Genomic DNA, 27,877 nt, shown 5'->3' on the forward strand with positions numbered 1-27,877 from the left:
TTTTGAAAACTGCCAATTATTATAGAAACATGAGATGTTATAGTAATTTACAACTGTCCCTTATCGCCGATTTGCCTTTATTCAAAGGCAAGGGAATATAACTGAGTGTTTTACATCCTAGGTTGTTAAAACTACCAATTTAAAATATTTAGTTCCTTTGACAATTAACAAGCATTTATAAGTAACCACTGTGTATCAAACACTGGAGATGATACAGGCAAAAATGAAACAGTATACAAATGAACAAATGAATACAAAGTAATTTCATGAGAAAGGCAGCTGGAAGGTTTGTGAAAACTCATGTAGGAAGAAGCACTTATACTGATCTTTGAGGGAAGCTAAGGGAATTTGTTGAGGGAATGCAATCCAAGTATGCAGTTCAGCCAGTACAAAGTCAGGAGAGATGAATGTCTTTAAAAGGAACAGAAATTAGGATGGTTTGACTGGTGGGTATAAGATTCAAAAGAAAGGAACATATGAGTCTGGAAAGATTGGGACCAGATTGTGAAGGGCTTTTACTGACAAATAGAGGAGTTTCTATTTTTCCTGGAGGCCAAAGGGCTCCGCTGGAACTTCTTGAGCAGGAGAGTAACATGACCAGACCTTCATTTTATAAATATTTATTTGGTGGCTATGGAAGGGATGGATTGGAGAGGGAAAAGATTTGAAGCAGGGAAACCAATTAGAAGGCTATTGAAATAGTCCAGGTGAGAAGTGAACAAAGATGATGGCCACAGGAAGCATCAAAATGTCCCAGAAATGTCAACATCTTAGGGATATTAGTGGATTAAGTCAATGAGCATCAAATCGACAGCACAGCCACAAGGGACTGAGAACCACAGAAGTGGTTCTAAATGAAGATCCTCTTTACCTCCAACTTCTTCCCAGTCTGGACAATTGTGAGTTGAAGACACATCAGGATCAGTCACAAAATCTCACTCATGATATGCCTTATTATGTCCCTTTCTATGTCTATAACTATGTGTATATTTAGGATAGAAACAATCACAAGATAATCAAAGAATGACAGAAAAAAACTTTCACAAAATCAGACTTGGAAGAGACCTCATTAGCTTTGTGGAATCATAGATTTATAGTTGGTCATCTGGTCCAATCCTTTCATCTGACATATGAGGAAATTGAGACCCAGAGAAGGTCCACAGTCAGGTTGAAAGTGGAAGAGAGACCCTCTGATTCCATATTTGGCCCTCTTTCCATTGTCCTGCAGAAATCCCATCTATGATATATTTAACAAATTATAATAGGTTGAAAATCTTTAGAAAGAAAGAACCCTTTATAAAGTCATTATTTCCATACTTCTCAACAGTTTACCAAGCCTCTCTCACAAAAGTATAACAGTCTCCCCAAGTAACAGCTGAAGAAACTGAGTCTCAGAGAGTTTGAATTATTTGTTAAAAGGTCAAACAGCTACTGAATGGGCAGATCCAGAGTATGAATGGAAGCTCTCTGATTCAAAGATTCCAAGTCTTTCCTGTACATGTGCCCACTAGGGCAAAGAGGTAAATTCACTAATCTAAAGATATGTTAATATCTTTATCCCCTTCCGTAAACTACTAACACATTTTCCAAATGACAATTCTTCTGCCTCAAAAGAAAGACCCAGAAAGAAGGAAAACTTCACCCACTCCAATTCCATATACTCTTTTCACTGCTCCCACTAGCAGTCCTACTGACTGACACCCTCTTTGGACTTGCCAATCTCGATTTATACAAGTCAGGTTTGGCGGGTGTTGGTGAGGAAGAAAAGAGCATTTAAATGTAAATTCAATGAGTAATTCTATAATTGTCTGAATAAACTGCTTTTTTAACTATAACTTGCCAGTCAGAATGACTTCATGAGCAAACCAAGCTTCAAGTAATTCATCATTACAAGTACAAACTACAATAGATAACTACAATAAGCAATAACTACAATAGATCACAACCACTCTATAACTATCACAAGTATTATTCTGCCATTTTACAGATAAGCTAAATGAGTCTCAGAAAAGGAAAAGAAAATTCTTTTGATTACATAACTAATAAATGACAGGCCTGAATCTGAGCTTGTGTTTTCTTATGCAAAAATCCACTACTTGTCACAACTCTCATTCTTCTTCACCAGGACCCAGGCACATTTAGGAAAATTCATTCTATCTATGCCATTTATTATATGATCTTCAGGGCAAGTTTTCTCTATATTTATAAAATGAAAGCATTGAACTAGATGATCTTTAAGATTACTTTGAGATCTAAAGTCCTATGATCCTAGGGATATTTCAAGAGTTTGAAAGGCAAGACATGACCTTGAGCATTGATTAAGCACTAATTATGTGCCAGGCACTGAATTAAGTGCTGAGAATACAAATACAAACAAGGAGTCTAAATTCTAATGGTGGTTGGTGTTTGTTCCATTGTTTCTCAGTAATATCCAATTCCTTTTGACCCCATTTGTGGTTTTTTGGGCAAAGATACCAGAGTAGTTAGCCATTGCCTTCTCCAGTTCTAATGGGAATAGACAACACATAAAAAGGAGATAGAAGTGAGGGAGATGAGGAATACCCACATGGGGCATTGTACCAAAATCCAGAGGCAGAAACACATCTGGGAAGGGAATGAAATATAGAGGCCCAAAGGTAAACTCACCAATGGGGAAGATAAATGGCAGAGGGAGAAAGTCCCTGGCCCTATAGAAAGTTCTAATGTGAAAGATCAATTGAATCATAGTGTATGAAACTCCATAGAGTCAGAAGCATGATCAGGAGGGACTCAGTCATGGTCTAACACTCCAATAGTCTTCTGGCTCATCTTTTGTTATTGTATGTGTATTATGCAAATGAGGGGCAATGCAGTATTCTGGAAAGAACATTAGATTTAGCCGGAGAAGGACAGAGTTCTCCTTTGAAATCTCACTGACTAACCACATGATCTACTTTCTCTCAGTTTCCTTATGTGTAAACTGAGGGAATTAGATTTCAGTAAATCATGCATAAGGTCACTTCCAGGTCTAAAAACCTTATGAGATAATTTATTACAAATTGCAACAATAATAACTCCTATTTTTATCGTACTTCATGGTCACATAGAACTACCTCTGAACTAATGATGACCCAAGCTATCCACTGCCTGAGAAGTGATGGACAAAGCATGTGAAATAAAGCATTTTTTTTGGATGTGGCCAATGTGAGGAACTCTTTTGCAAGACTGTTTATTTACTATAAAAGATTTGTTTTTCTTTTCTCAATCCCCAATATGGGAGCAAGAGGTGAAAGAGAAAGAAAATAGATTTTTGTTTGTTGAAAAAATATAAATAAAAAAAGAATCGTCCTATGGGTGCAAATTTTATTATTCTCATTTTTAGGTAAGGAAATTCAGTTGGAAAAAGGTGAAATACCTTGTTCAACAGCGAAAATAGAAAAGTAATAAAACTGGGCCTTAAGTCCAAGTCTTTTGACTTCTAGACCAAATGCATTTGAAAATCTTGCCCAACTAAAGTAATTTCCAAAAGTAAAGTACCATTACAATTTCTCTGGGCCCTCCATAAATCTATGTTGAATTTTTTGTTATTGTTGAATTGAATATTCCCCTGGCATTTTCACTCTTAACTGGGGAAGATTATAGGAGCATCTGAGTTCTTGTCCACCCCCATCTTCAGCTTAGAGTGAAAAACCTTTAACAAGGAATTACTATGGAGACTGTGTGAAGGTGTAAGAGTGGGCATGTCGACATATTTGTGAAGGAAAGACAGAGTGCTGCTGGGCAAGGAAAGAAATTTAATGTAAAGTAATTTGCAAATGATTGAAAGGAGATATTTATACTTAGAATGTTCTCTTCTTTAAAGGTTAAGGACTAAACAGCTTTTGTCTGGTCAAGAAAGGACAAGTCAGCTGCTTCAGTCCCAGTTTGCTGTTTGTTTTAGGGTCCAAACATTAAAAGACAAGTTTAGTTTCAGCAACACAGAAGTTGGGGGAGAGAGAGAAGAAAAAGGTGGAGAGAGGCAGAGGTAGAGGAATTAATATTGACTCCCTCTTCCCTCTTCTCTCCTCCATCCCCTTTCCAATACAGCCAGTGGAAATCATGAAGGTAGTACAAATTCATTATATTTTGAATTTTTAACACTTTTTCTTTCTGGTACAAAGGAAGTATATTTGGCTTTATGAGGGGGGAAAATGTTCTTTAATGGAAAAACCAGACATGAAAACTGATATTCCCAAGGAAATTTTTCTGGAAGAACTAAATAATCTCTAATGTTCTTTTGAATTTTAATATTTTAGGTTCAAGGTTTGAGATTCTAAGTTTCCTTCTAACTCTGACATTCTTTCTTCTCTGTATTTAGGGTTCCAACATTTTATGCTCTGTTTTATAAAGTTCCTTTTAACAGTTTGTATTCTATGTGCCAAATTCCTTTCCAGCTGTGATATTCTATGTTCTTTGTTCTAAGGTCCTCTCCTAATCCAACATTCTTTCTCTGAATTTCTGGCTTCTGGAAACTTTTTGTCAGAGAAGGTTAGGGAAAGAGAAATAAACCTATATTTAGGCAAGGACTTCTGACATCGGAACCCTACTGTTCTTGGGAATAAATCTTCAAAAGCCCCAACTCTGAGATAAATTCAATAAAATTAATTTTCTAAGTCTCATTCTAGATTAACTTCTGAGTCTAAGATCCCATCTGGTATAACTCTTGAAAATTACAAATTTCAAACAAATGCCCAAATTTTTCTACTAATGAAGCAATTTGCTAGCTTCATGCACTTACAGAATTTAAAGCGAAACCTTAAAGATCACCTAGCCCAACCCATCAGTTTACAGATGCGGAAACTGAGGCCTGAGGATCCTGAATTCCTTGACCAAAGTCACACAGAGCAGGGCTTTAAATTAGGATCTTGTGGCTACAAATACATTGTTTTTTCCCTTTCACCCTACAAACTTCTTTGAGTAAGTCAGAGTTGTAACTATAAACCATACTCATGGTTTTCTCAGAAGTTAGTTGGATAGGGAGAAATTACCTCTTCTATTTTAGAAGGGAAATCCTATACTTTTTCATCTGTAGCACTAATGCTTTCCACCCCCAGGTTTGTGGCCTAATGCTGGCCTCTTCACTGCTCCCTCCCAAACTCCTAAGGCAACCCAAGAATCTGCAGCTGCTAGCCATCAAAAAAGTTTTGATCAATTATCTCCTTTGTCTTAGTCTTTGTCTGTCTTCCTTCTCCTCCTCCTCTTCCTCCTTCTCTCGCTCTCTCACACTCTCTTTCTGTGTATGTTTTTCTGTCTGTGTCTGTCTCTCTGTGACTCTGTGTCTCTGTGTGTGTTTCTATCTGTCTCTTTCTCTTTTTCTCACACTTTCTCTTCATGTCCCTTATTCAGCATCTATCTTCCTCTACTATCTTACTCTCTCAAATCCTTACTAATGCAAGAAAGCTATTAACTATTTGAAACTGCCCATGAGTAAATGAGAAGTGTGAGAGCACTATGGAGTAGTTGGTGGTCTAGCTTTAGAATACATAAGTTTAATTTAATTTAACTTTTGGGCTTAAGCCTTAACTATGACACATACCAATTGGGTGATCATGGACAAGTCTCTTACTCCCTCCATGGTCCAAGCAAACCTCTAAGACGATAAAATACATACAGCAACTGATAGGTGACACCATGGATAGAGTGATGGTTCTAGAATCAGGAAGACCTGAATTTAAATCTGGCTTCAGACACTTAGTAGCTGTGTGACCCTGGGTAAGTCTCTTAACCCTATTTGCTTCAATTTCCTCATCTGTAAAATGAGTTGGAGGAAGAAAAATGGCAAACCACTCTAGTATCTTTGCCAATAAAAGTTAAAATGGCATCATGAAGTGGAGGACACAGCTGAAATGACTGAACAGCAATAAAATCAGTGGAGAGTGTTTCCATGACATAAGTTCCCCACACAGAAGAAATCATGGGTTTAGAACAAGAACAATCAGAAGAAAAAAGATTCCCTGTTGATGATCCCACCAAGACTTAAAAATCTTTTCTATTCTGACATAATAAAGACTTTGAGATCTTAAATAAACAACCAAATAGTTGCTTTGCTTAAGCAATAGCAGTAATATACATAAGGAGTTCCTCATAACTTCCCATAGTCTAGAAAGGTCACTTAATAACCATTGATAGAGGTGGTATACCCACAGGTTTGAGGAGCTTCTCAAAGAGGTAGTCAGGGTAGCCCCATTTGCTCCTAGGCCTCTCTCCTCAAGAAACCCACTCTGTCGAAGGCTCACAGCCTACATTTCCATTCATATACTTGAGGGAAATTGTCTTCTTAGCTGTGGACATCTATTTAAGTCCACTGCTAACTACCAAAAAGGGGGGTGGAAATACACCTATTATCAAGTCCTGCCTGTACCCCTTACTAGTGACCTCAATCAAATCATTTCCTTTCTGTAAGCCTTGATTTCCTCATCTGTGAAATGGGGATAATAGCACTTGCCCCATCTTCACAAGTTTACTTATGAGAACTTTCTTTGCAAACTATAAAATATGATAGAAAAGAACTGAAGGCAAGAATCACATATGACAATTGAGAGATCCATGGTGGACATGAACAAATGGTAATATAGTATAAATAGATGTAGTTTTTTTTTTTAAAAGAATGCCATCAAAGAAATGCTGAGCAAGTCATAAGAGTAAAGGGACAAGTAACTGATGACCAGCCCACAAATTTCATTGTTATTTTCCCCAATGTCAAAGGAACTTGAGGAACTCCCCCCAGAATACTGATTTATAGCTCTTATAGAAAGATGTGGACAAGAGTTGTAATGGACAGGGTAGCATCAATAAGTAGACTACATTATCAGAGAGAATACCCACTCATCTCCCATAGGATTTCTGAATTGGCAGGGTTCTTTGAAATGGATTTCAACAGGTTTCCTACAAGGAGTTAAACTAGGATTACAAGGAATTCATATCCTTATTTCAAACTATATTCTAGGACAACTGACTTCCACCCAGTACCAGACTATTTAACACAGATAGTCACAGAATAAGGTAGTCAATCTAGCTTTTGTTCAGTTGCTTATAGTTGGGCAACACAATATTAACTGTGAACTAAAAAAAAGTCAGTCTCCTCTTATCAGGGAAAAATTTTCAAGTCATTCCATTTTAGCAGACAGGGGTTGAGATAGCCATCAGATGGCCCCTACAATGATAGTGGAGAGAAGCTTAGCAAGTGATACACCAGTAGAAATGCTCAGAGATATAGCATCCATAGGATAAAAGCATCCTAGATTTAGAGCTGGAAAGGACTTGAGAATTTGCCCCAGTCCTTTTCCAGATAGGGAAACAGACTAAGAAAGGGGAAGTGACTTGCCAAAATTTTCACAGAACTGAAATTCAAACTAAGGTCTCAACTTTCAATCCAGTATTTTTTCTACCATATTACTCTGCCTTACCCAGCACAGAGACCTGTTCAGCAGAGAAGATTCACCCAACAGAAATCATTAGAAACCAATATGATAATAATATTAGTGGTTTAAGTTGCCTGGTTATGTGCTCAGCCACATATATCCCCTACGTGTGTACTCTAGTAACATGGATTCCTGATATGTCACTCTGTGTATATCCCCTTGGCCACATATGATTCATATTCCACGTAACCCTGATCCAAAACTCATACATTTGTGTCTATATACATTGTTCCCCATTGATGAATTGCAATGTCCTTGAGTCATAATGTAAGTGCCGGAAGAGATCTTCAACCTCATCTAGTCCAACTCATGCATTTTATAGTTTAGGAAGGAGTTCCTGAGAGGGCAAATGACTTGTCCACAGTCACACAGCAAGTTAATATACTCAGTTATCTTCCAAAGAGCAGTTTTCATATTATAATCAGGACAGAAGATGGGTTTTATAAGGTTAAAAGGTGAGTCATTCACAATCATTTAACAGCTATTTCTTCCACCCCCTTCTATAGAATGTTAAGTTCATTGAGGGTAGAGACTTTTTCATTTTTGTGTTCTCAGTGTTTAAATCAGTGATCAGCACATAGTAGGTGCTTAAATAAAATATCTACAAGTACAACTACCAAAACAAGCCCAGGATCTATAAGAACAAAATTACATAAAACTTTTTATATAAATAAAATCAGATTTAAATAACTGAAGAAATATTAATTACTCAATAAATTCTTAATGAATGATAATTTCTTTAATATTAATTAAGCATCTACTATGTGTCAAACACTCTATTAGGCACTGGAGATAATTTAAGAGTTGAATAAGGATTATTCATTTATGAACAGAGTTTATAGACCATAACATAAAAACATATAGTCAGAGAAAAAGATGCATATGCTGTTGTTCAGTCATTTCTGACTCTTCATGACCCCATGGACCATAGCATGTCAGGCCCTTCTATCCTCCACCATTTCCTGAAGTTTATCCAAGCTCATGATTGTTGCCTCCAGAATACTACATCTCAACCTCTGCTGTCCTCTTTCCTTTTTGTATTCAGTCTTTCCCAATAGCATGATCTTTTCCAATGAGTCCTGTCTTCTCATTATGTGGTCAAAGTCTCTAGGTTTTAGTTTCAATATATATACATAAGTATTTGATATACAGTAATAAATGATTTGTGCATTAAGTCAGGGCAAAATAAGTATTATATGGAGTTCAAAGGGAAGAGTATATATATATATATATATATATATATATGTATATATATATTTTTTTTTCCAGGCATAGAGAATGTTTTAAGTACATATGCAGAGGTAGGAAAGCATATGGCATGTTTATGGAGCCAAGTAGTCCAGTTTGATTAGAGCACAGAGTATCTGGATAAAAGTAAACTGCTGACTTGGCCCTGGGAGAAGAGAGGATGGACTTGAGAGATACTATAAAAATAATATATACAGGGCTTAGCAATTGATTTAATGTGATAACAGGTAGAGAAAGAAGGAAGAATTAAAGATTGTTGTCATAGCCTACCTAAGGCTGGATTGAGGTACACAATCCCCGGGCATTAGCAATCCTTATTCGGGAATAGATTTGGGACCTGGATTCATATCTGAAGGTAAAGAAGACAAACCAGACTGATATCGGGATTTCAAAATCCAGTGGCCTGAAGAGATTTTTTTTTAATTTCTAAAGCAAAGTTCCAAGTCAGGGATCAGGCTTGATCAGGAAGCAGAATGCAGAGTCTTAGGAAAGTAACAAAGCATTTTGCTTATATTATCTCATTTGAACTTTACAACAATCCTGGAAGATGCTATATATAATAAATCCTAATTTACCGATGAGGAAGGTGAAGTGGACAGAATGAGTTGCCCGTAGTTAAATAGCTACTAAAATACCTGAGACAAAATTAGAACTTGAGTCTTCCTGGCTCCAAGGGTAGTGCTTCATCCACTATGCTACATAGCAGCCTCAGTTGCCTATATCAACCTATCTTTGAGAAGTCCTTGGCCTTTAAAGGAAACCTGCTGGGGTTCTCTCTCTCTTTCTCCCTAGCTCACAACTGTATTGTCATAAGCACAAGTGAGATATCTCATATAACTTCATAACTGTGGTCTCTACAATTTAAAGATAAGAAGTCTTACTAGGGAAAACACCATTAACAGAAAGAGGTAAACTAGGAAAAAATGAATAGCTTTCTTTTGGGAGGAGAGGTGATGGATTTAGCTTAGGGCTTAGGGCACTGGAAAGTTTGAGTTGAAAAAAATGTGCTATTATATATGCAAATTATATATATATATGTATTTATGTTTGTATGTGTGTGCATATAGATATCTGTACATGTGCATATATATATATATATATATATATAGTGTTGTTTTCATTCCTATACTTACATATTTATATATCTACATATGTGTATGTAGATAACATATGCATATATTATATATGTATATATATATGAAACTATATCTATATCTCTCTATATAAATAGATACACACACACACACACACACACACACACACGCACACACAAAATGACTCCCCTGGTAGATTTTAAGCTCTTTGAGAACAGAAACTATTTCACTTCTGTCTTACCTGACTCTTAGCACCTAACAAATGCTCACTAATTGATTGATTCTTAGACCATTTCCTGGTCAGCAAAATGGGGCCTGGGAGGAGATGTGGATCATGTGGTCACTAAGATCTCCTTAAGCTCTAGACCTATGATCTGATGATGCCATAAAAAAGAATAAAACTCAGGAGTACAGACACGGATTTATCTTATATATAGAATTGAAAACTGAAATTGTGATAGTGAATGAGCACTCCTAGAGAGATTGTGTTGAAGAACCAGAAAAGGAGAGGACCAGTGACAGAGGAGTCATTATTTAGTAGTTGTGAGAAGTAAGGAGCCAGGGAAGAAGAGGCTGGCCAGCTAATGCCCAGGAGTATATAATGGCACAGAAGCTAAGGGAAGTGAGAGTCCTAAGAAGATAGGGATATTTAATAGCATCAAATACTGCAAAAAGTTTTAGGAGAATGAGGACCACTGGATTTTGGTGACTAGGAGGAGATCATTAGCAATCTCAGAGAATACAATTGCCATGGAGTAGCTGAGGCTGAGAGCCGTACTGCAAGGCTTGGAGGAGTATGTGGGTGGTAAGGAAGTAGAGGCAATGAAGGCAATTTCTTCTTTTAAAAAGTTTAGCTGTGGAGGGAAAGTAAGAGATGAAACATTAGCCTAAGGGAATAGTAAGGTCTAAAGCCTTTTTAAAAGAAAATAAAAATTTAAGATTCTGAAAAACTTGAACATGCTTATAGGCAGAGAAGGGAAAAAACCAGTGCAGAGGGAGAAATTAAAGGTTGAAAAGAGCTTTTCTGACTTTCATCATCTCAGTCCCACACCCCAGGATGACTCTAATTTACCAAAATTTTGATCTTTGTGAGATTCCGTGAAAGCCTGTGCAGCTCCCCTGCTGATCCCCAAATAGAATCTCTTCTGCATTTCCTTAGAAAACCTAGTGAGGGCAGAGGCTACATGGTCTTCTGGTTTCAGCTATGGAAAGGGGAGAGAATTATAGGTGGGATGGGGAGAATATAATTCCCTTTGAGGCCAAAGGAAAGGAAAAAGGTAGCAAACTACTGTTATTGAATGGCAGTTGCAAATGTAAACATTGGGGGATTTATTTTAAGTCCTCTCATTTTGATTCAGCAAAACCCATGTTAAAATTCTTCCTCAGAAATTATGTGACCCTAGGCAAGTGACTTAATTTCACTCCATTTCCTCATTTTTAGAATACTGGCATATAAATAAAATAAATATCATATAAATAAAATAAGACCATGTAATAATCTCCCAGCGTTATCAAGAAGGATCAAATGAGATAATATATGAGAGATAATAAATGAGATAATAAAGTGCTTTGCAAACTTTAAAATGATATACAAATGTTACCTATTATTATCATCATCATCATCATCATTATACTATTAGGGGATGAACAACACTTCACTTTAAAATATCAGGAGTGAATTTATAAGGTAATATCTTATTTATTTTTGGTTTATTAAATGCCAACATCTCCCAAACATGGATCTCTCCCTGGGAGAAAAGTATTAAATATTAGAACTGCTCTTCTTTTACCTGGCAAGACCCTAGGAACCACTACTACAGATTGAGGGAGAAAAGACGGGTAGAAGACCATACAGTTTTTCAAGTCCAGCTTGAAGTGCCCAGTTCAAATCTAGGGCATGATTATTGAGAAAGATGGGATGGAGAACTACCTGGCAAGCTTGGGCCTTCCAATTCTTAGACATGCTCTAAGAGCCCTTATATCTCACATCTTATGATTCTACATTCTAAAAATCCTTCCAACTCTGACATTCTATGTTCTAAGATACCTCCAGCTCTGACAGTCAATGTTCTAAGGTATTTCCTGTTTTGACAGTCTATGTTCTGAGGTGCCTTCCAGCTTTGACACTCAGTATTCTAAGTACTTCCAGCTCTGACATTCTATGTTCTAAGGTACCTCCAGCTCTAATAGTCAGTGTTCTAAGGTATTTCCAGTTCTGACAGTTTATGTTCTGAGGTGCCTTACAGCTCTGACACTCAGTATTCTAAAGAAATTCCATCTTGGACATTCTATGTTCTAAGGGACCTTCTGACTCTGATATTCCATGATTCTATGTTCTAAGAATCCATCCAGATTCAACATTCTATGATCTAAGACTATTCCAAGGCCTTGATATTTGATGATTCTACATTCAAAGAACTCATCCAGCTTTGACATTCTATGTTTCCAGGTCCCTTCCCACTCTGATATTCTATTCCAAGGTTCCTTTCAGACATGACACTCTATTTTCTGATCTGATGATGTCCCTTTCAGTTCTAAACTTTCAGGAGAAGTGAGAAAATGGAACAGGTATGCCTTGCAGAATGTTGTGAAGGAGACAAAACTGGTCTTCAATAAAGCAGTATGCATCCATCCATCTTTCTATTACTCTTTTCCTGATTGTGTTTCTTGCTGCCTTTTGGTCCCATCCCAAATATTCAAAACCTTACTGAGTACCAAGAGTCTCCATCTAACAGGAAATTCTCTCTGATCCATACCTATTTACTGGATCATTGATTTAGAACTGGAAAGGACCTTAAAGATAAATGAATCTATGTTTTATAGGAGAGAAACTGAGTCCCAAAGTTACATAACTAGTAAATATCTGAGGCAGAATTTAAACTAAAGGCTTTTCCATAATGGAATAAACCCCTACACAACATGTAGGCAGCTCCTTATTCTATTTTTGCATAGAACTACAGTGAAATCCGAATAGGAACCAAATGCAATATATACAACTGTACCTGATACTGACTGTGTGTGTGTGTGTGTGTGTGTGTGTGTGTGTGTGTGTGTTAAGATTAGTTTGTTGGAGGGTGGAGAAATAATTGTAGTACTGAATCCTAAGCTCAAGAGGAGAGAGTACTAGGTCTGGGAAACAGAAATCCAGATAAGACTTATCTGTACAGACCTGAAAATACAGAAAGAGACTAACTCTGCTTTTACCACCCTCATCTTTGGTTTCCCCATTTTTTAAAACAAGTGAGTTGTACTAGATATCTTCTAAGGTCTATTCTGCCTTTACATCTATAAGATGTAAGTGTGTGAATGTATAATGTCAAATCTTGCAGGGAACTTATAAAATAGATTACACATATAAGAGGCTAGGTGAAGGTATTTAGGGTTACAATTGCAGGCACTGTTATATACAGTTGAAAGAGTAGTGGACCAAGAAGGCCTGTGTTCAAGGGCAGGCTCTATTTACCACTTAAATTATTTCATCACTCTGACACTCACTTTCCTATTTTGCAAAAGAGGAATGACAATATTTATCCTACTTGCTGGTGGGTCTGCCTGCCACAAAACTGTCCCCTTTCCAGTCCATCCTCCACTCAAATGTCAAATTCATCTTCCTAAAGGCACATGCAGGTCTGACCCTGTCTCTCCCTCTCCCCTTCCTTCCCCCTTTCCCTCCTTCCTCTCCCTCTTTCCCTCCCTCTTCTTCCCCTTCTTCCTCCCTCCCTCTTTATCATTCCTTCCTTCTTTCCCTTCCTCCTTCCTTTCCTCCCTCCTTCCTTCACTCTCTCTCTCCCTCATTCCATCTCTCTATCTCTTTACACACACACACACACACACACACACACATATCCCACTCTGCTCTGCCCTTCAACTCAATAAACTCTAGGGCCTTCCCATCATTTCCAGTATCAAATATAAAACCCTCTGTTTGGCAAGCAAAATCCTTTATAACCCATTTTTCTTATCTTTCCATTCTTCTTCATATATTATTACACCCCTTATCCTTCCTATGTACTTTGCAACCCAGTGACACTGGCCTCCCTGCTGTTTCTCAAGTAAGATTCCTAATCCTGGTTAGGAATTTTCACTGGTTTCCCCCCATGCCTCTCTCCTCATCTCCATCTCCTGGTTTTCTGACTTCCTTCAAATCCCATTTGCTTTAAGAAGACTTTTTTGATCCCCCCCTTTAATTCTAGGGCCTACCCTCTATTGATCATTTCCAATTTATCCTGTATATGGCATGTCTTCACATAATTGTTTGCATATTGTCTTCCCCATTATGCTGTGAACTCCTTAAGAACAAGAGGGCTATCTTTTATCTTTCTTTATATCTCCAGTGCTTGGAACAGTTCCTGGCTTGTAGAAAGTGCCTAATAAATGTTTACTGACTGTCCTGCCTCAGAGGCTTGCTAAGGACATCAGTATATTATATATGCTATGTAGTTATATACTATATGTTATGGGAATTATATATATTATGTAATTATATATTATGTTAGATATATTTTACATATAGATCCATATATATATGTATGTGTATATATATGAATATATATATATATATATATATGTATGTGGATATATGTATATGTGTGTATGCTGTTATTTAAGAACTCAGGTTGTCAAAACTGAAAGGGATATAAAAGATCAACATTCTTGTTCAACCCCCATTTTAAAAAGAGAAAAGAGACCCAGAGAAGGTCATGAATTTAATCATCAGAGAGTACAGGAAAAATCCGGGTCCCTTAACTATTCTTTCCCAATTTAATTCTGCCTTTTCCCCTCCACATTGCTTGCTGTTTAAATCCTCACATATACAGATTTATAGACTAATTTAAGCTATCATCAGCAAATTTCTGGATGCCTAGGTACTTGGATGAAAGTCCTCAGCACCATGTCCTTTCAAGTAATATGTCCCCAATTTCTATTGACCATTCTAATCTGCCCTCAACTGCCTCTTAGTTTTCTACAATTCTTGATACTCCAGATGAGTTTCCCTCAGTTAAGGTAAATAACTTCTGTTTGAGGCCTGCTGAACTCTGAGATAGGAAGATACTTATACCTTTTTCCCCTGATCCCATCCATCCCCCTGCATTGGTCTCACAAAAGGCCCCCAAAACAACCAAATGGACAACAGAGGAAAAAATGAAGACTAGCATCCAGCAATTGCAGTGTTTCACACTCAATTTTTTCCATACAAAACATATTTGATCATGAAATATATTAACAAAATCCTACAACATTGATCCACAATCCCTGAGAGGATGGAATATCTCTGGGATAAAGAAGGAAAATAATGTAAAGGAAATTTGGAACGAATGAAGTTTTCATTCTACCATGCAAGATAAGTCTTTGATATATAGTTTCCCATTTAATATTTTCAAAGGAAATATATAACATAATTGACATTTCCTCATGGAATCCCTACCGCTTTGGTGGAAAGAACACCGGATTTGGCTTAGGAGAACTAGCTGTGTGATCATGGGCTATCTCATTCCCTTTTCTGAGCCTCAATTTCTCCATCTTTAAAATGGGAATAATACTATCTGGCTGTTGCAATTAGCTTATACAAAGTATTTGCATTGCATCACAGGGTTGTTGTGAAGAAGGCCCTTTGTCAACTGCCAATAGCTAACATGATTATTATCTAAAGATTATAATCTTTTGATTATAGATGTTTGTTTCTAGGAAATTTGCCTGGTTTCTTCTCTCACTCTTTCTCCATCCATCTTCAAGGACAGATCTTCAAGGCTGAGTTCTCTGGGGACTTCAACTCAAATTTGTTTTCACAGGTGCTTTCCGAGGGGTATGTAAGAAAATTGACCATTTTCCTGAAGATGCAGACTATGAACAAGATACAGCTGAGTATCTGCTAAGTAAGTCTCTCTACTCTCCTCTTTTTCCTAGGGAGTGGGAAAGAAAGATGGCGATCTGTCTCTGGGTACACAATGCTAAGGATACTACTACAGTCCTCATTCCAAAGTTTGAGTGTTTGGAACAGAAATAGTTAGTGATAGGAGAAAGAGGGCTGAATTTGTAGTCAGAGGACCTGAGTTCAAATCTTTACTCCTCTCTTAACTTTCTGTGTAACCTTTCTGGGCTTCAGGCTCCTTATTCATAAAATAATCACCCAAATGACCTGCAGCTTTAAATCAACACCCCATGACCTAAAAAGAAAGGTTAAAATGACCTTTAATCATCATATATTTGCCCTTAAACATAAAACATAGTCTATTAGGACTGGCAGAATCCTTCAGATATCAAATACACAATGTTGAAGATAGAAGTGATCTTAAAATATTAGAAATGGAAGAAATCTTAGATTATCTATTAGATTATCTACCCATTTTTCAGATAAGAAAACTGAGGCTGAAAGAAATTATTTTCCCAATGAATGGATGCCCATCAATTGGAGAATGGTTGGGTAAATTGTGGTATATGAATGTTATGGAATATTATTGTTCTGTAAGAAATGACCAGCAGGATGAATACAGAGGCTTGGAGAGACTTACATGAACTGATGCTAAGTGAAATGAGCAGAACCAAGAGATCATTATATACATCAACAACGATACCATATGAGGATGTATTCTGATGGAAGTGGATTTCTTTGACAAAGAGACATAATTCAGTTTCAATTGATCAGTGATAGACAGAAGCAGCTACACCCAAAGAAAAAACACTGGGAAATGAATGTAAACTGTTTGCATTTTTGTTTTTCTTCCCGGGTTATTTCTACCTTCTGAATCCAATTCTCCCTGTGCAACAAGAAAACTGTTTGGATCTGCCCACATACATTGTATCTAGGATATACTAGGACATATTCAACATATATAGGACTGCTTGCCATCTAGGGGAGGGGGCGGAGGGTGGGAGGGAAAAATTGGAATAGAAGTGAGTGCAAGGGATAATGTTGTTTAAAAAATTACTCTGGCATGGATTCTGTCCATAAAAAGTTACTATAATAATAAAAAAAAGAAAAAAATTATTTTCCTAAGATTACAAAGTAAGTCAGTGACAAAGCAGTTTTCTGAGTATTCAGTAGTCTATATAAATAATCTATATCAGTCTATATTGTGTTATAAAGCTTTGCTTTTATTGTAGTTTTGCCAAGAAATAAACTGGTTTATAACATAGTCTTTCTGCCCATCAAATATGAAATTAAGAGACAAGGGATGTTCCACTGGTAAATGGTGCTTCTATTTTCTTTGAATAAATATTCCCCTGCAGAAAATCTGACTAAAACAGGCCCAGAAAGAGCCCTGTGCTGGGAATCAAGAGATCTAAGTTCTCATTCCAAACACATAATTCCCAATCATATCCTTTTTCTGAGTCTCAGTTTCTTCTTTAAATTAAGGGATCCAAGTTCCCTTCTACCTCTAATATCCTATGTTAAAAAGTTCTAAGATGCTCCTTATCTCTCTCACAATATGTTCTATGACTAGGAAGATGCTATGGCCTTCTTTGACTTGGTGCCATTCAATTCACGTAGTCTAGAACTTCTGCTTCATATACAGCTGGTCTCAGATCATTATGCAGCTCAAGGGGCTTCCCCAGCTCTCTCCAGTAGACAACTTAACTCTCACAACCCAATAGGTGCCAGTGAGCCTGCTGAACTGTCTCTTCCGATTCTCCAAGTTCATTTCCTTTCCCTTCTCTTGGCTTCAGAGAGCAAAATCAAAACAGGTAATTGTTTCTTGACTTCATCAATTACTGTAGATTTCCTCAAAATCTGTTCCTTTCATTTTTAATCACCAGAATTAGATGATCACAGGAGTGGTAAATAGGTGTGTGATTTTTTTAATAGTTTAATAAGGACTCAAACCTGAGTAATTGAAATTGAAGACAATAGTTATAGCAAAAGAGTAGATCGTGGAATTAATTACCCTTCACCCTCATTTTCAAAGCAGGAACCATAGCAAGTCCAATTAAAGGAGCCTGAGAAAACATCTGGTCCCCTAGTTCTTGTTAACAGCTCTGAGTGTTTTAACAACAAGCCTTAGGTGACTTAACAGTGTGACACAGTGGCCAAGAGAGTTCACGTGACCTTAGAGGCTACTTAGAGGTAACACAAAGCAGTTTAGTTCAGCCAGAGGATCCACATTTGAATCTTAGCTCTGTCATTTACTATCTCTGTGACTTTTGGGTAAGAAATTTCACTTCCGTAGACCGCAGTTTCTTTATCTGCAAAATTAGGATTGTAGGAGAAAGCCTCCAAGATCTTTTCTAGCTCTAAATATATGATCCTCTAATTTAATAAAAGTATAAATCACAGAAGAAAGAAAGTTAAGAGTTCCTGTGAGATCCCTTATCATTCTGATAGTCTGTGATTCTAGAGTAGGATATGCATATGGCACAGCAAGGGCATTGGACTGAGAAACTTGTGAACCACATTCAACAATTTTATTATAAAAGCCCCAAACATTTATATAAGAAGTTGTTATTTTTAAAGCACTTTCTACATTTGTTATTTCATTTGGGCTCCTAGGCTCAGATAGGATTATACTCATTTTCTAAAATTGAAAAAAAATTGTGATTGAGACAAGCAAATGACTTGCATAAAAGGTTGTGCCATTAATCAATGACAGAGATAGAAGAAGACCCCAAATATAGTCATACAATTGTAAATCTAGGGGTGAAAGATACCCAAGAAATTAACTAGTTTAGAATTCTTTCTTTCCATACTGCCTTTTTCCATAATTTTTTAAATAACTATTGAGATTTCTCTGATCAGGAAGAAAAGAAAAGAAACACAGACTGGAGAAGCTAATAAATACACCTACAATGCCTGGCAATCTGTTGGAACGTAAACAGGAAGCAGGATCAGAATACCCAAAACTAACCCTTCCCCAAACTCTGCAGCCCCAAATCCCCACTGTTTGGACATGAGCCATGTTAACATGCAGGGTCAGATCAGCCCTGGTTGGAGTTGTATGCTGTCTTATTTTTATTCATTTTATTTTATTCATTTATCTGTCTTGAGAGATGACATGCTGCCAAAGTACATTCTGTATTTCTTTTTAAATTAAAGTTAATTACAATTTACATTTTAATAGAATCATAGAATTTTCAGACTTCAGGCCCTAGAAGAGTCTTAGAGCTGAAAGGAGCCTTAGGACATGGACTATATAACTTTAAGAATTTAAAGGGGAGAAGAGAGCAGCTAGATGGCAGAGTAGATAGAGTACTCAAGGCACAGAATTATGTATTATAAAAAGATCGGTTAAGGAAATTAGGAATATTTTCTTCAAAGAAGAGTAAGGTCTGATAACCATCTAGTTATTTGAAGTTCTGTCGTGTATTAGAACTTCTCAACTCATCCTGTTTGGACCCAGAGGAAAGGAACTACAAGCAATGAGTAGAAGTTAAAAGGAGGCAGATTTGGATTTTATGGGAAGGAAAACTCCCTTCCAGTTTATGCTGTTGAAAAGCATTTTCTTCATTCTTGGATGTCTTCAATAAGAGACTCAGTGACTACTTGTGAAGGATACTATGGAGGAAATTTCTCAGGTAGAGTTTAATCTAGCTGAAGAGTTCTTAACCTCTTCTGTGTCACAAATGCTTTGGATAGTCTGCTGAAACCTGTGTTCCCCTCCTGAAAACAATGCTCATTGCCTATATTTATAACTAAAAGAGATGCTAAATTTCAGTTGTAAAAATAAGGATGCAATTTTCCCCACATCTTAATTTCCTGGGGCCCTGAAAATTGTAGAGGCCAAGTGAAGAAACCCTAGTTCAAATGACCTCTAGTCTTCATATTCCTTCCAATCCACCATATTTCCTACTTCTAGATAACATGATTTTGTCTTCGCCTCTCACTCTACAAATGAGGAAACTTGGGTATGGAGGGATTAAGTGAATTACCAAATGTTAAGAAATGAGTTACTGGCAAAACAAGGGTCAGATTTGAAGTGTCTTGACACCCATTATTTAATACTTTCAATTATATCACATTTCCTCCTTAATCTTGCTGGGTATATTTTTGAGAATCACCACTAGACACAGCCAGAAGGCCCCTAGGATATTGAGCTAGCTGTACTGCATGGTTAATGAGACACATATCAAGTGTTTTTGACCACATCAGGACCCTGTGCCAGACACTTATTATTAAAGGGGTCCTAAAAGTAGTTAGGGGGCATGACTCCACTGTCCCCAGAAATCCCTGGATGGTAAAAGCCATAGAGCTAATGAAAGGAAGAGGAGATGAATCCATATCCCCAGTGCTGTGCTGAATTGCTCATTCTGGAGCCAATTGAGACTTTTCATCCTACTGGCTAAGCACCAAACAGTCAATCCAATTCAGTTCCTGAAACAGTCTAAATAACCAGATGTGAGCTGTCTGAGAGACCAAATTGGATCAAACATTTTGGGAATCAATCATTTCTTTGGCACTCAGTCAAGACATCCAAAAAAGATCCCCCTAATCAACAGGAAAATGGCTAATTCAAAACTCCAGGACACCTTCCCTGATTAATCCTTTTCAATTTCCATCATTCTTTCACTCTATGTCCCCTCAGTGCTTGCATAGTTATTGTGTGGGAAGGAAGAAAAGGAAGAAGAAAGAAATTACATATACCAAAGTAGAGTGAAGAACTTTCTTGAGTGAAAGACTGCATCTCTAATTCTTGCTTGTGTTTTTTTACACTTATTCCATTGTGCCCAGCACAGAGTTTAACATTCAGAATAAGCAACTCAAAAGGGATCTCAGAGATCATCTTACCCAACTCAAATCTGATAACATACCTCTGGCAACATCCCCAACAAGATCGTCCAACTTCTACTTGAAGATATTTACTACTGAAGAATTCACTATCTAATCAATCAGCGTGCTTAATTATTGGGCAGCTCTGATGAAAGTCTTTTCTTTAGTAATGAACAAAATTTGGCTTCTCTTTAACTCAATGCAGTTTCATTGTTAGTAATAAATAAATAATTTTTAAATAGAAAAATAAGAGGGGAGAGCATAATTTAGAGAAGCAAAGTTTAGTCTGAAGACAGAAGAATTAACTAGATAGCTTTTCCAGGGCCCCTCCTACCAAGAAATTCTTTGATTTCTTTTGGACAGCACAGGTTGGTCAGCATGAATCTCTGAGGTAAAACAAATATTTCTACAGATTTTTCCAAAGAGATTTATTTGTTCAAACAAAGGCAGTCTTCCCCTGGAGGGGTTAGAAACACAAGAAAAGACGCAAAGGAATAAGAACCTGGAAATATTAAAAGAGACCAAAGGATCAAGAAACCAGAGAGATTTTTCTCCTTCTTAATCTCCAAAAATACAACCAAACCAATAACTAGAGCTGATTTGTATAAACTTAGATGTTCAACAGAGCAGATTCCCACTCCAGCAGGAGTTAGACTGAAGAGGTCCCTTCCAAATCTGAAATTCTATAGAATGCTACTCTCTCCTTCCAATAAATTTTAACCTTGAATATGCAGATAAGTCACATATAGGTATTACTGGGGCAGCTACATAGTATAGTAGATAAGAGTGTGGCTTGGAGTCAGGAACATCTTAGTTACAGTAAGCAGAGAACTATCCTGGGAATCAAAAGATTGGAGGGTCCAAATCTCACCTCCAATGTGGAAAAGGATACTAATGTTGAATGGTTAATAAATGCAACCATTTTACAGTTTGAACTGGACTCATTCAGTATCATATCCTGCAAGAGGCAAGGACTAGCTAAGTGATGTAGTAGCTATGGATTTATTTAAAATCAGGAAGACCTGAGTTTGGATCTTGCCTCAGTTACTCTTTGTGTCTCAATTTCCTTATTTGTAAAGTAGACATAGTAATAGCGTCTACTTCACAGATTTGGTATGATCCAATGAGATAATATATGAAAAGTCTTTTGCAAAATTAAAAGCACTGTCTAAATGTAGTTATTATTATTATTACTAGCTGTACAACTCTAAGCAAATACTCAATCTCTCAACCTTCTAGGTAACCCTCTAAGACTAGGATTCTATCTCTCCTCATTTCTGCTTCCTGACTTCCTTCAAGGTGCAGCTAAAATCCCACCTTCAGCAAGAAGCTTTTCCTGATCTCCCTTAATACTAGTTTTTTCCCTCTGTCAATAATCTCCAATTTATCCTGTATAGAACTTGTCTGTACATAAGTGTCTGAATATTGCTTCCTCCACTGGACCATGAGATCTTTAAGGGTAGGAATGGTTTTTGTATACCCAATGCTTAGCACAGAACCTGGAATATTATAGGCACTTAATAAATATGCTTGTTGACTTAAATTTACTGAAAAGGTACTAATCTGTTTTACAAAGAAAGTCCCTCATAGACAGCTCCCTATACCCATGAAATCAAAAGACTGAGACAAATATAAAGCAAAACATATAAAAGAAAATACTTGTAACCCCTGATGTACAAGGTTATTTCCAGGAAGGTGCTTTTTAAAAATTTTAAAGCCTTATATAGAACTGTGAAGTATTAAAATTTTAATCTTATGATCTTTACATTCCTCAGAGCCTCTGTAAATAATAGATACTTAATAAATGGTCTTCAGTTTACATAAATTGGAGTTTCCAATAAGATTATGTGATCTTGAATCCTGAACCCTTTCAATTGCTCGATACAGCCTTCTCTGATCCTCTACTGTTTCCTCCACATACACAGGGGCTGTGAGAGCATCCAGTGTCTTTCCTATCCTCAGTGTGGGACTGCTATTCTTTGGGGGCCTCTGTGTGGCAGCAAGCGAGTTCTACAAAAGTAGGCACAATGTCATTCTCAGCGCAGGCATCTTTTTTGTATCTGCAGGTAAGTTCTAGCACTGGAGGAGTTGGGAAACCTCCTCATTTACCAGGGGGACCTCAGTCACAACCAGTAAAGCTCACTCACTAAAACATAGACTCTGCTGGAAAGCAGAGCAATATGACAGATGGATTCATAAGTCCTATGCTCAAATTCCAGCTGTGATACTAACCACACAACCTTAGGAAAGCTATTTAACCTCTTTAAAACTCAGTTTCCTCTTCTATAAAGTGAAGGAATTGGATAAGATAGTCATTGTCCTTATCAGCTTGAAGTCTCCGTGAATCATCCTTCTAGGGTAGTGTGGGGAGCCTTTTATTTCCTAAGAAGAACCAAGTTTCATAAGGGAAAAATTGAAAGCTTCCTATGGAAAACTACCTAATTTAGTGTCATTTTCTTCTCAGAAAGACACATAAAACATTCAACTCATTTGTCAAATATAACCTATACACACATTGTAAGCAGGCACACACATATACACACACACATGCACACACATGGACTTTCAGCTAAAGGATCAGTAAGAGGGAATTAAAGAGTTAGATCCAAAAGGTAAAAAGGATGGGTAAGGAGAAAGGAAAGATAGGAGATAGAGAAAAAAGGGGAAAAAGAGAAGAAAAAGAGCAACAAAGGGAAAGCTGAAAAAAGAGATGCACAAAGAAGACCAAGGGAGACAAAGGAAAAAGAGGGAGACAAAAGGAAAGAAGCTCAATTATTCTTGAGGTAAATATTAGTGGGAAATCATCTCTTGCTATAAGCTTAGATCATACACTTCTTAGAATGTGACTCCTTAGTTGATTAACCATTGTTCTGCACCCACTCCAATGCATAAATCTTTAGAGGATTTAACACAAACACAATAGCCTCCACAGCATATTAAGAAGGAAACCATATTCTAAGCTAAAATAGCAGTGATAGAGCAAGAGGGCACTCAGAAGGCAAGATAAACTCAAACTGTGAGTTTGAATGTGGCCTTAGGCTAAAGGCTAGGCACTGTTTTTATCAGTTTAAAAAACATTATACTAAGATATGACAATATAGTCACCTTACTGATACTGAAGAGTTTTAGAGAAAGAAGGAGTAGAATCTGAGGGTTTTGGGGTCCCTTATATTGGGTCACCATAGTCATAATACACAAAATAATGAGAAAATGAGCTACTATCATTACTCCAATATGGCAATAAAAGAGCCAGGAGTCAAATGACCCATATTCTTGACCTTGTTTTGACTAATTGTATGATGTGATACAAGTCACTTACTCTTCTATCCTCAGTTTTGTCATGAGGGGATTCAAGTATATGGTACCAAGTCACTTTCTCTCTTGAATCTCAGGTGACTTATTAGAAAAATGAGGAAGTTGGATCTCTAATGTCCCTTCCAGATGTACAATTCTGTGCTCTATGTTCCAAAGTTCCTTCTACTTCTAACAGTCTATCACCTTATACATGCCAAAGCAATCTAAGGACATACCAATTCTCCTGAGTTATATTGATATTCTCACTATTTTTATCTATTAATTCTTCCAGGACTGTAAGCAACTGAAGTACTGTCAGTCCAAAATCCAAACCTTTCATCTTTAGACTAAACAAACACATGGGGAACATTTAGCAATATAAGAAATAGTACACTTTGTTTGTTCCTTGGGATCATTTTGGCTTCTTCTGCATTTCTCAAAGCCCTGGACTCCAGACTTGAAGCATTTTCCCTAGTACACCTCCTTTTGAAAAAGTCTTCCCTTGCCACATGACTACAGAGTACGCTAAGACTCACATGATACCAGGGCTAGAAAGGGCCAGAGAACATAGGATTGTCAAGCCTGGAAGGGCTTTTAGAGATTACCTAACCCAAATACTTCACTTTTCTAATAAGGAATCTGAGAAACAAAAAGAAGGGACTAGTAGTTCACACAAGAAAATTGGTGGCAAAGGCTATAAAATGAGAAGGCCCTCTGTTCCCCCCACTCTAAATTGATAATGCTATAACACCAAATGCAATCATCTTTCCAATCTATGGGCAACCTGAGGAACACTCAATTTATGAACAACTAATAAAAAGCACAGGTATGAGAGTCCAAGTCTGGAGCCCCTACTAGACAATGGAAAATTGCTCTTTGTTCCTCATTTCATGACACCTGGGGATCTTTCTTACCAAGAAAGGAAATTCTTTCTCATATGTAGATTGAAGAGAGTTTCTGTGTGTGTGTGTGTGTGTGTGTGTGTGTGTGTGTGTGTGTGTTTCCCTCACCCTTCTCCCCCTGTCCCTTCTCTCCTTTCCCTCTCTTTCTTCACTTTCTTTCCTTCCCCTTTCCCTTTTCCCCTCTTCTTCTCTTCCTCTCTCTCCTTCTTCCACCCTCTTTCTGACACACACACAAACACACACACACACATACACACACTACTTGCCTCCAATGTCACCAAAAGACTAGAGGGGTACACCTATTGTCCCCAATTAGTACACCAACTACACTGTCCCTAAGAAAGTGTGACATAGGGCACAAAACAAATAGAATTCAACTTTTTTTTACAAATTAAGTAGGGACCAGCCAGAGAGCCCAATTAGTTAGTATAATGTCAATTTTGTAGAGAAATGTCTTTCAAGTTCCACAGAGCCATTATATATGAACCTTTTGGAACACAGCTTGATGTGAACAAACAGGAAATTCATTGAACTCTGATTCAGGAAGACATGGCTTTAAGTTCAGGTTTAGTCACTTAAGCTCTGTGATTAAACCTGTCACTTCTCTATAAACTTCTCTTAATATATGTATAAAATAAAATACAGGAGGTAAGTCTAGCTGATCTCTAAGGTAGGGTATTCTAGCTTTTGTGTTCTGAGTCAACATTTCCCAAAGTAATTTGGCCATAGAACATTTGGAAAATAATCTTCTCCTCCCGCTTAAAAAAATCCACATAAATACTGGCATAGGGAATTTGGGGTCTAAGACACCACCCAAAAAAAGAGGGTGGTTAGAGAAATTTGGGAGCCAAATAAAAAAAGCTAAACTTATTTTCATGCCTAAGAAATAGTGTCTTGATAGATGCGTAATTTTATATTCAATATTTTCAATGGAGAAATATTGCTAGCATCAACATTTTCTCACATTACAGGAAAATGTTTAGGATGTTATTCCAAGGTCATAATACTCTATGAACTCCATTCTTCAGATTCTACTGGCTCAGTAGAGTGAAAGTTCCTTAAGACTGGGGACTTTTTCTTTGTATCTTAAGCATAAAGCAGTATTTTGCAAATAACAGATGTTTAATAAATTTTTGTTGAATTGAATTAACCTTCTATGCTCTATCTTTTCTTCCAAATCTAACTTTCTCTATTTCTGTTATTTGCAGTACTTCCCAAGAGACAGACTTTACAAGGATTTACAGAAACATTTATAATTTACTAATAGCCATTCATAGGTCTCCAGTTCTCTCAACACACTTATTATAAATGTTTCATAGTTAAGTTTAGCAAGGATACTTTTATTTCCTATAAAAAGATACATTTTTCTGTTTCCTTCTCTTAGGGTTAAGTAATATCATCGGGATTATAGTTTATATCTCAGCAAATGCTGGAGACCCTGGCCAAAGTGACTCCAAAAAAAGTTACTCCTACGGCTGGTCCTTTTATTTCGGGGCCTTATCTTTCATCATCGCAGAAATTGTTGGTGTCATCGCTGTGCACATATACATTGAGAAGCACAGGCAGATCCGTGCCAAGTCACATTCCGAGCTGCTGAAGAAATCCACCTTTGCCCGCCTCCCACCCTACAGGTACAGGTTCCGGAGGCGATCCAGCTCCCGGTCCACAGAACCCTGTTCCCGAGACCTGTCCCCTATCAGCAAAGGCTTCCACACCATCCCTTCCACTGACATCTCCATGTTCACCCTCTCCCGGGATCCCTCCAAGGTCACAATGGGGACCCTCCTCAACTCCGATCGAGACCATACGTTTTTACAGCTCCACAACTCCATTCCCAAAGAGTTCAAGGAGTCACTGCACAATAACCCTGCCAACAGGCGCACCACACCTGTCTGAGTGGACCTTGGCCCTCTGCCCTCTGCCCAGTCTTTCCCATGCCCAGTGCAGCCTTTGGGGGAAGTGTACAGAGGTGTCTGTCAGATTGCATGGCATAGTCCCCGTGATGGTATTACCAGTGAAACCCTTGTTTATAAAGAATAAAACCAAATGGGCCTCAGCCCTCCCTCCTTGCCCCCAGTCTTTCTTCCTCAGCCCTCCTTTCTGAGACATTTTCCCTTTCTGAGGTCCCAGCCTGAAAGCCAGCCCTACATGACCAATCAGGTCTCTCAGTGCCAGATGTTCCTTCCTCTTTCTTCATTGGCTAGAAAGATTTTGGCCTTCTCTCCTCCTCCATCAGAAAAGACTTAGAGGAGTCCCAAATGGATTGGGTGAGGGCTCCACCAATCATGTGAATAGGTGTATATCCCTATCATCCATCCACACTGAGCCTCTGCAGATCCAGGGACTCGGGAGTCCCATCCTAGGGGGAATCATTAACCTGATAGTTACATGTTACAAGAAATTGCCTAGAAATCAAGAACGTCCAAGCACCGACACGGCTAATGTCATGAGCGCTTGTGTTATTAAAAATGTTGCCTTGTTGTAACCGAATGAACTGGAGTTGTTTTGTTTCTTCCTTGTCTTTGCTGAACAAGTTGTTCTCTGGAGCTGGAGAACAAGGTAATCTGAAGCTGAACTCCTACCATTCACTTAATACATTCTGCTTAACCTGATTGATCTCTGGCATTCTATTCAACAATAAACCTTTCCATGTGTCAAACATTTTCTCAGCCACTGCTATGTATAGACCTCTATCCTTGGTCCTGAAGGTAAGAAATAAAAATGAAGAGAACACAGTCCTTCCATGATGAGGCTCATAGTCCACTATCAATCAAAAAAGATCTATTTCAATATTTACTATATGTAGAACACTGTTAGATATGGGTAGGAGAGAGGGAAGGGACATAGGAGAAGAAATACCAAATATAGGTAAAACAATCTTTGTCCTTATGGAATGCATAGTCTAGTAGTAGCTGGGGGAATAAAACACATAAACAAACATAATATAATTTAGAGAATTGCAGAATGAGAATGCAAAAATATGACAAACAAATCACTATTTTAAATATCAAGGAGATACTACTATAAAAACAAATTCCTATCCTCAACATATTTATTTTCTATTGGAAAGAATATGAATAATTAACATTTACATAGCCCTTTAAGGTTTACAGAATATTTTCATGTTTAATTTCATCTGAGGTAAGTGTTTTTAATGTATGTAGATTAAGGGACAGAATTTTAGAAAAGTTTAGTGACTTA

The 27,877-nt window shown here is 37.4% G+C and overlaps 1 protein-coding gene across 2 annotated transcripts in view; it reads left to right on the top strand.

Moving 5' to 3' along the window:
• Positions 1 to 27,166, top strand: part of CACNG3 (calcium voltage-gated channel auxiliary subunit gamma 3) — a 121,532-nt gene extending 94,366 nt beyond the window's left edge. For both annotated transcript variants that reach the window (XM_031945587.1, XM_003761878.2), the window contains 3 exons: positions 15,571 to 15,654; positions 22,406 to 22,546; positions 26,061 to 27,166. In XM_031945587.1, the coding sequence (XP_031801447.1) occupies positions 15,571 to 15,654; positions 22,406 to 22,546; positions 26,061 to 26,572 (737 nt within the window). In that variant the 3' untranslated portion in view covers positions 26,573 to 27,166. The remainder of the gene's footprint in view (positions 1 to 15,570; positions 15,655 to 22,405; positions 22,547 to 26,060) is intronic.
• Positions 27,167 to 27,877: the final 711 nt, after the last annotated feature.

Source organism: Sarcophilus harrisii, chromosome 1 (genome assembly GCF_902635505.1).
Source record: "Sarcophilus harrisii chromosome 1, mSarHar1.11, whole genome shotgun sequence".
NCBI classification, from domain to species: Eukaryota; Metazoa; Chordata; class Mammalia; order Dasyuromorphia; family Dasyuridae; genus Sarcophilus; species Sarcophilus harrisii.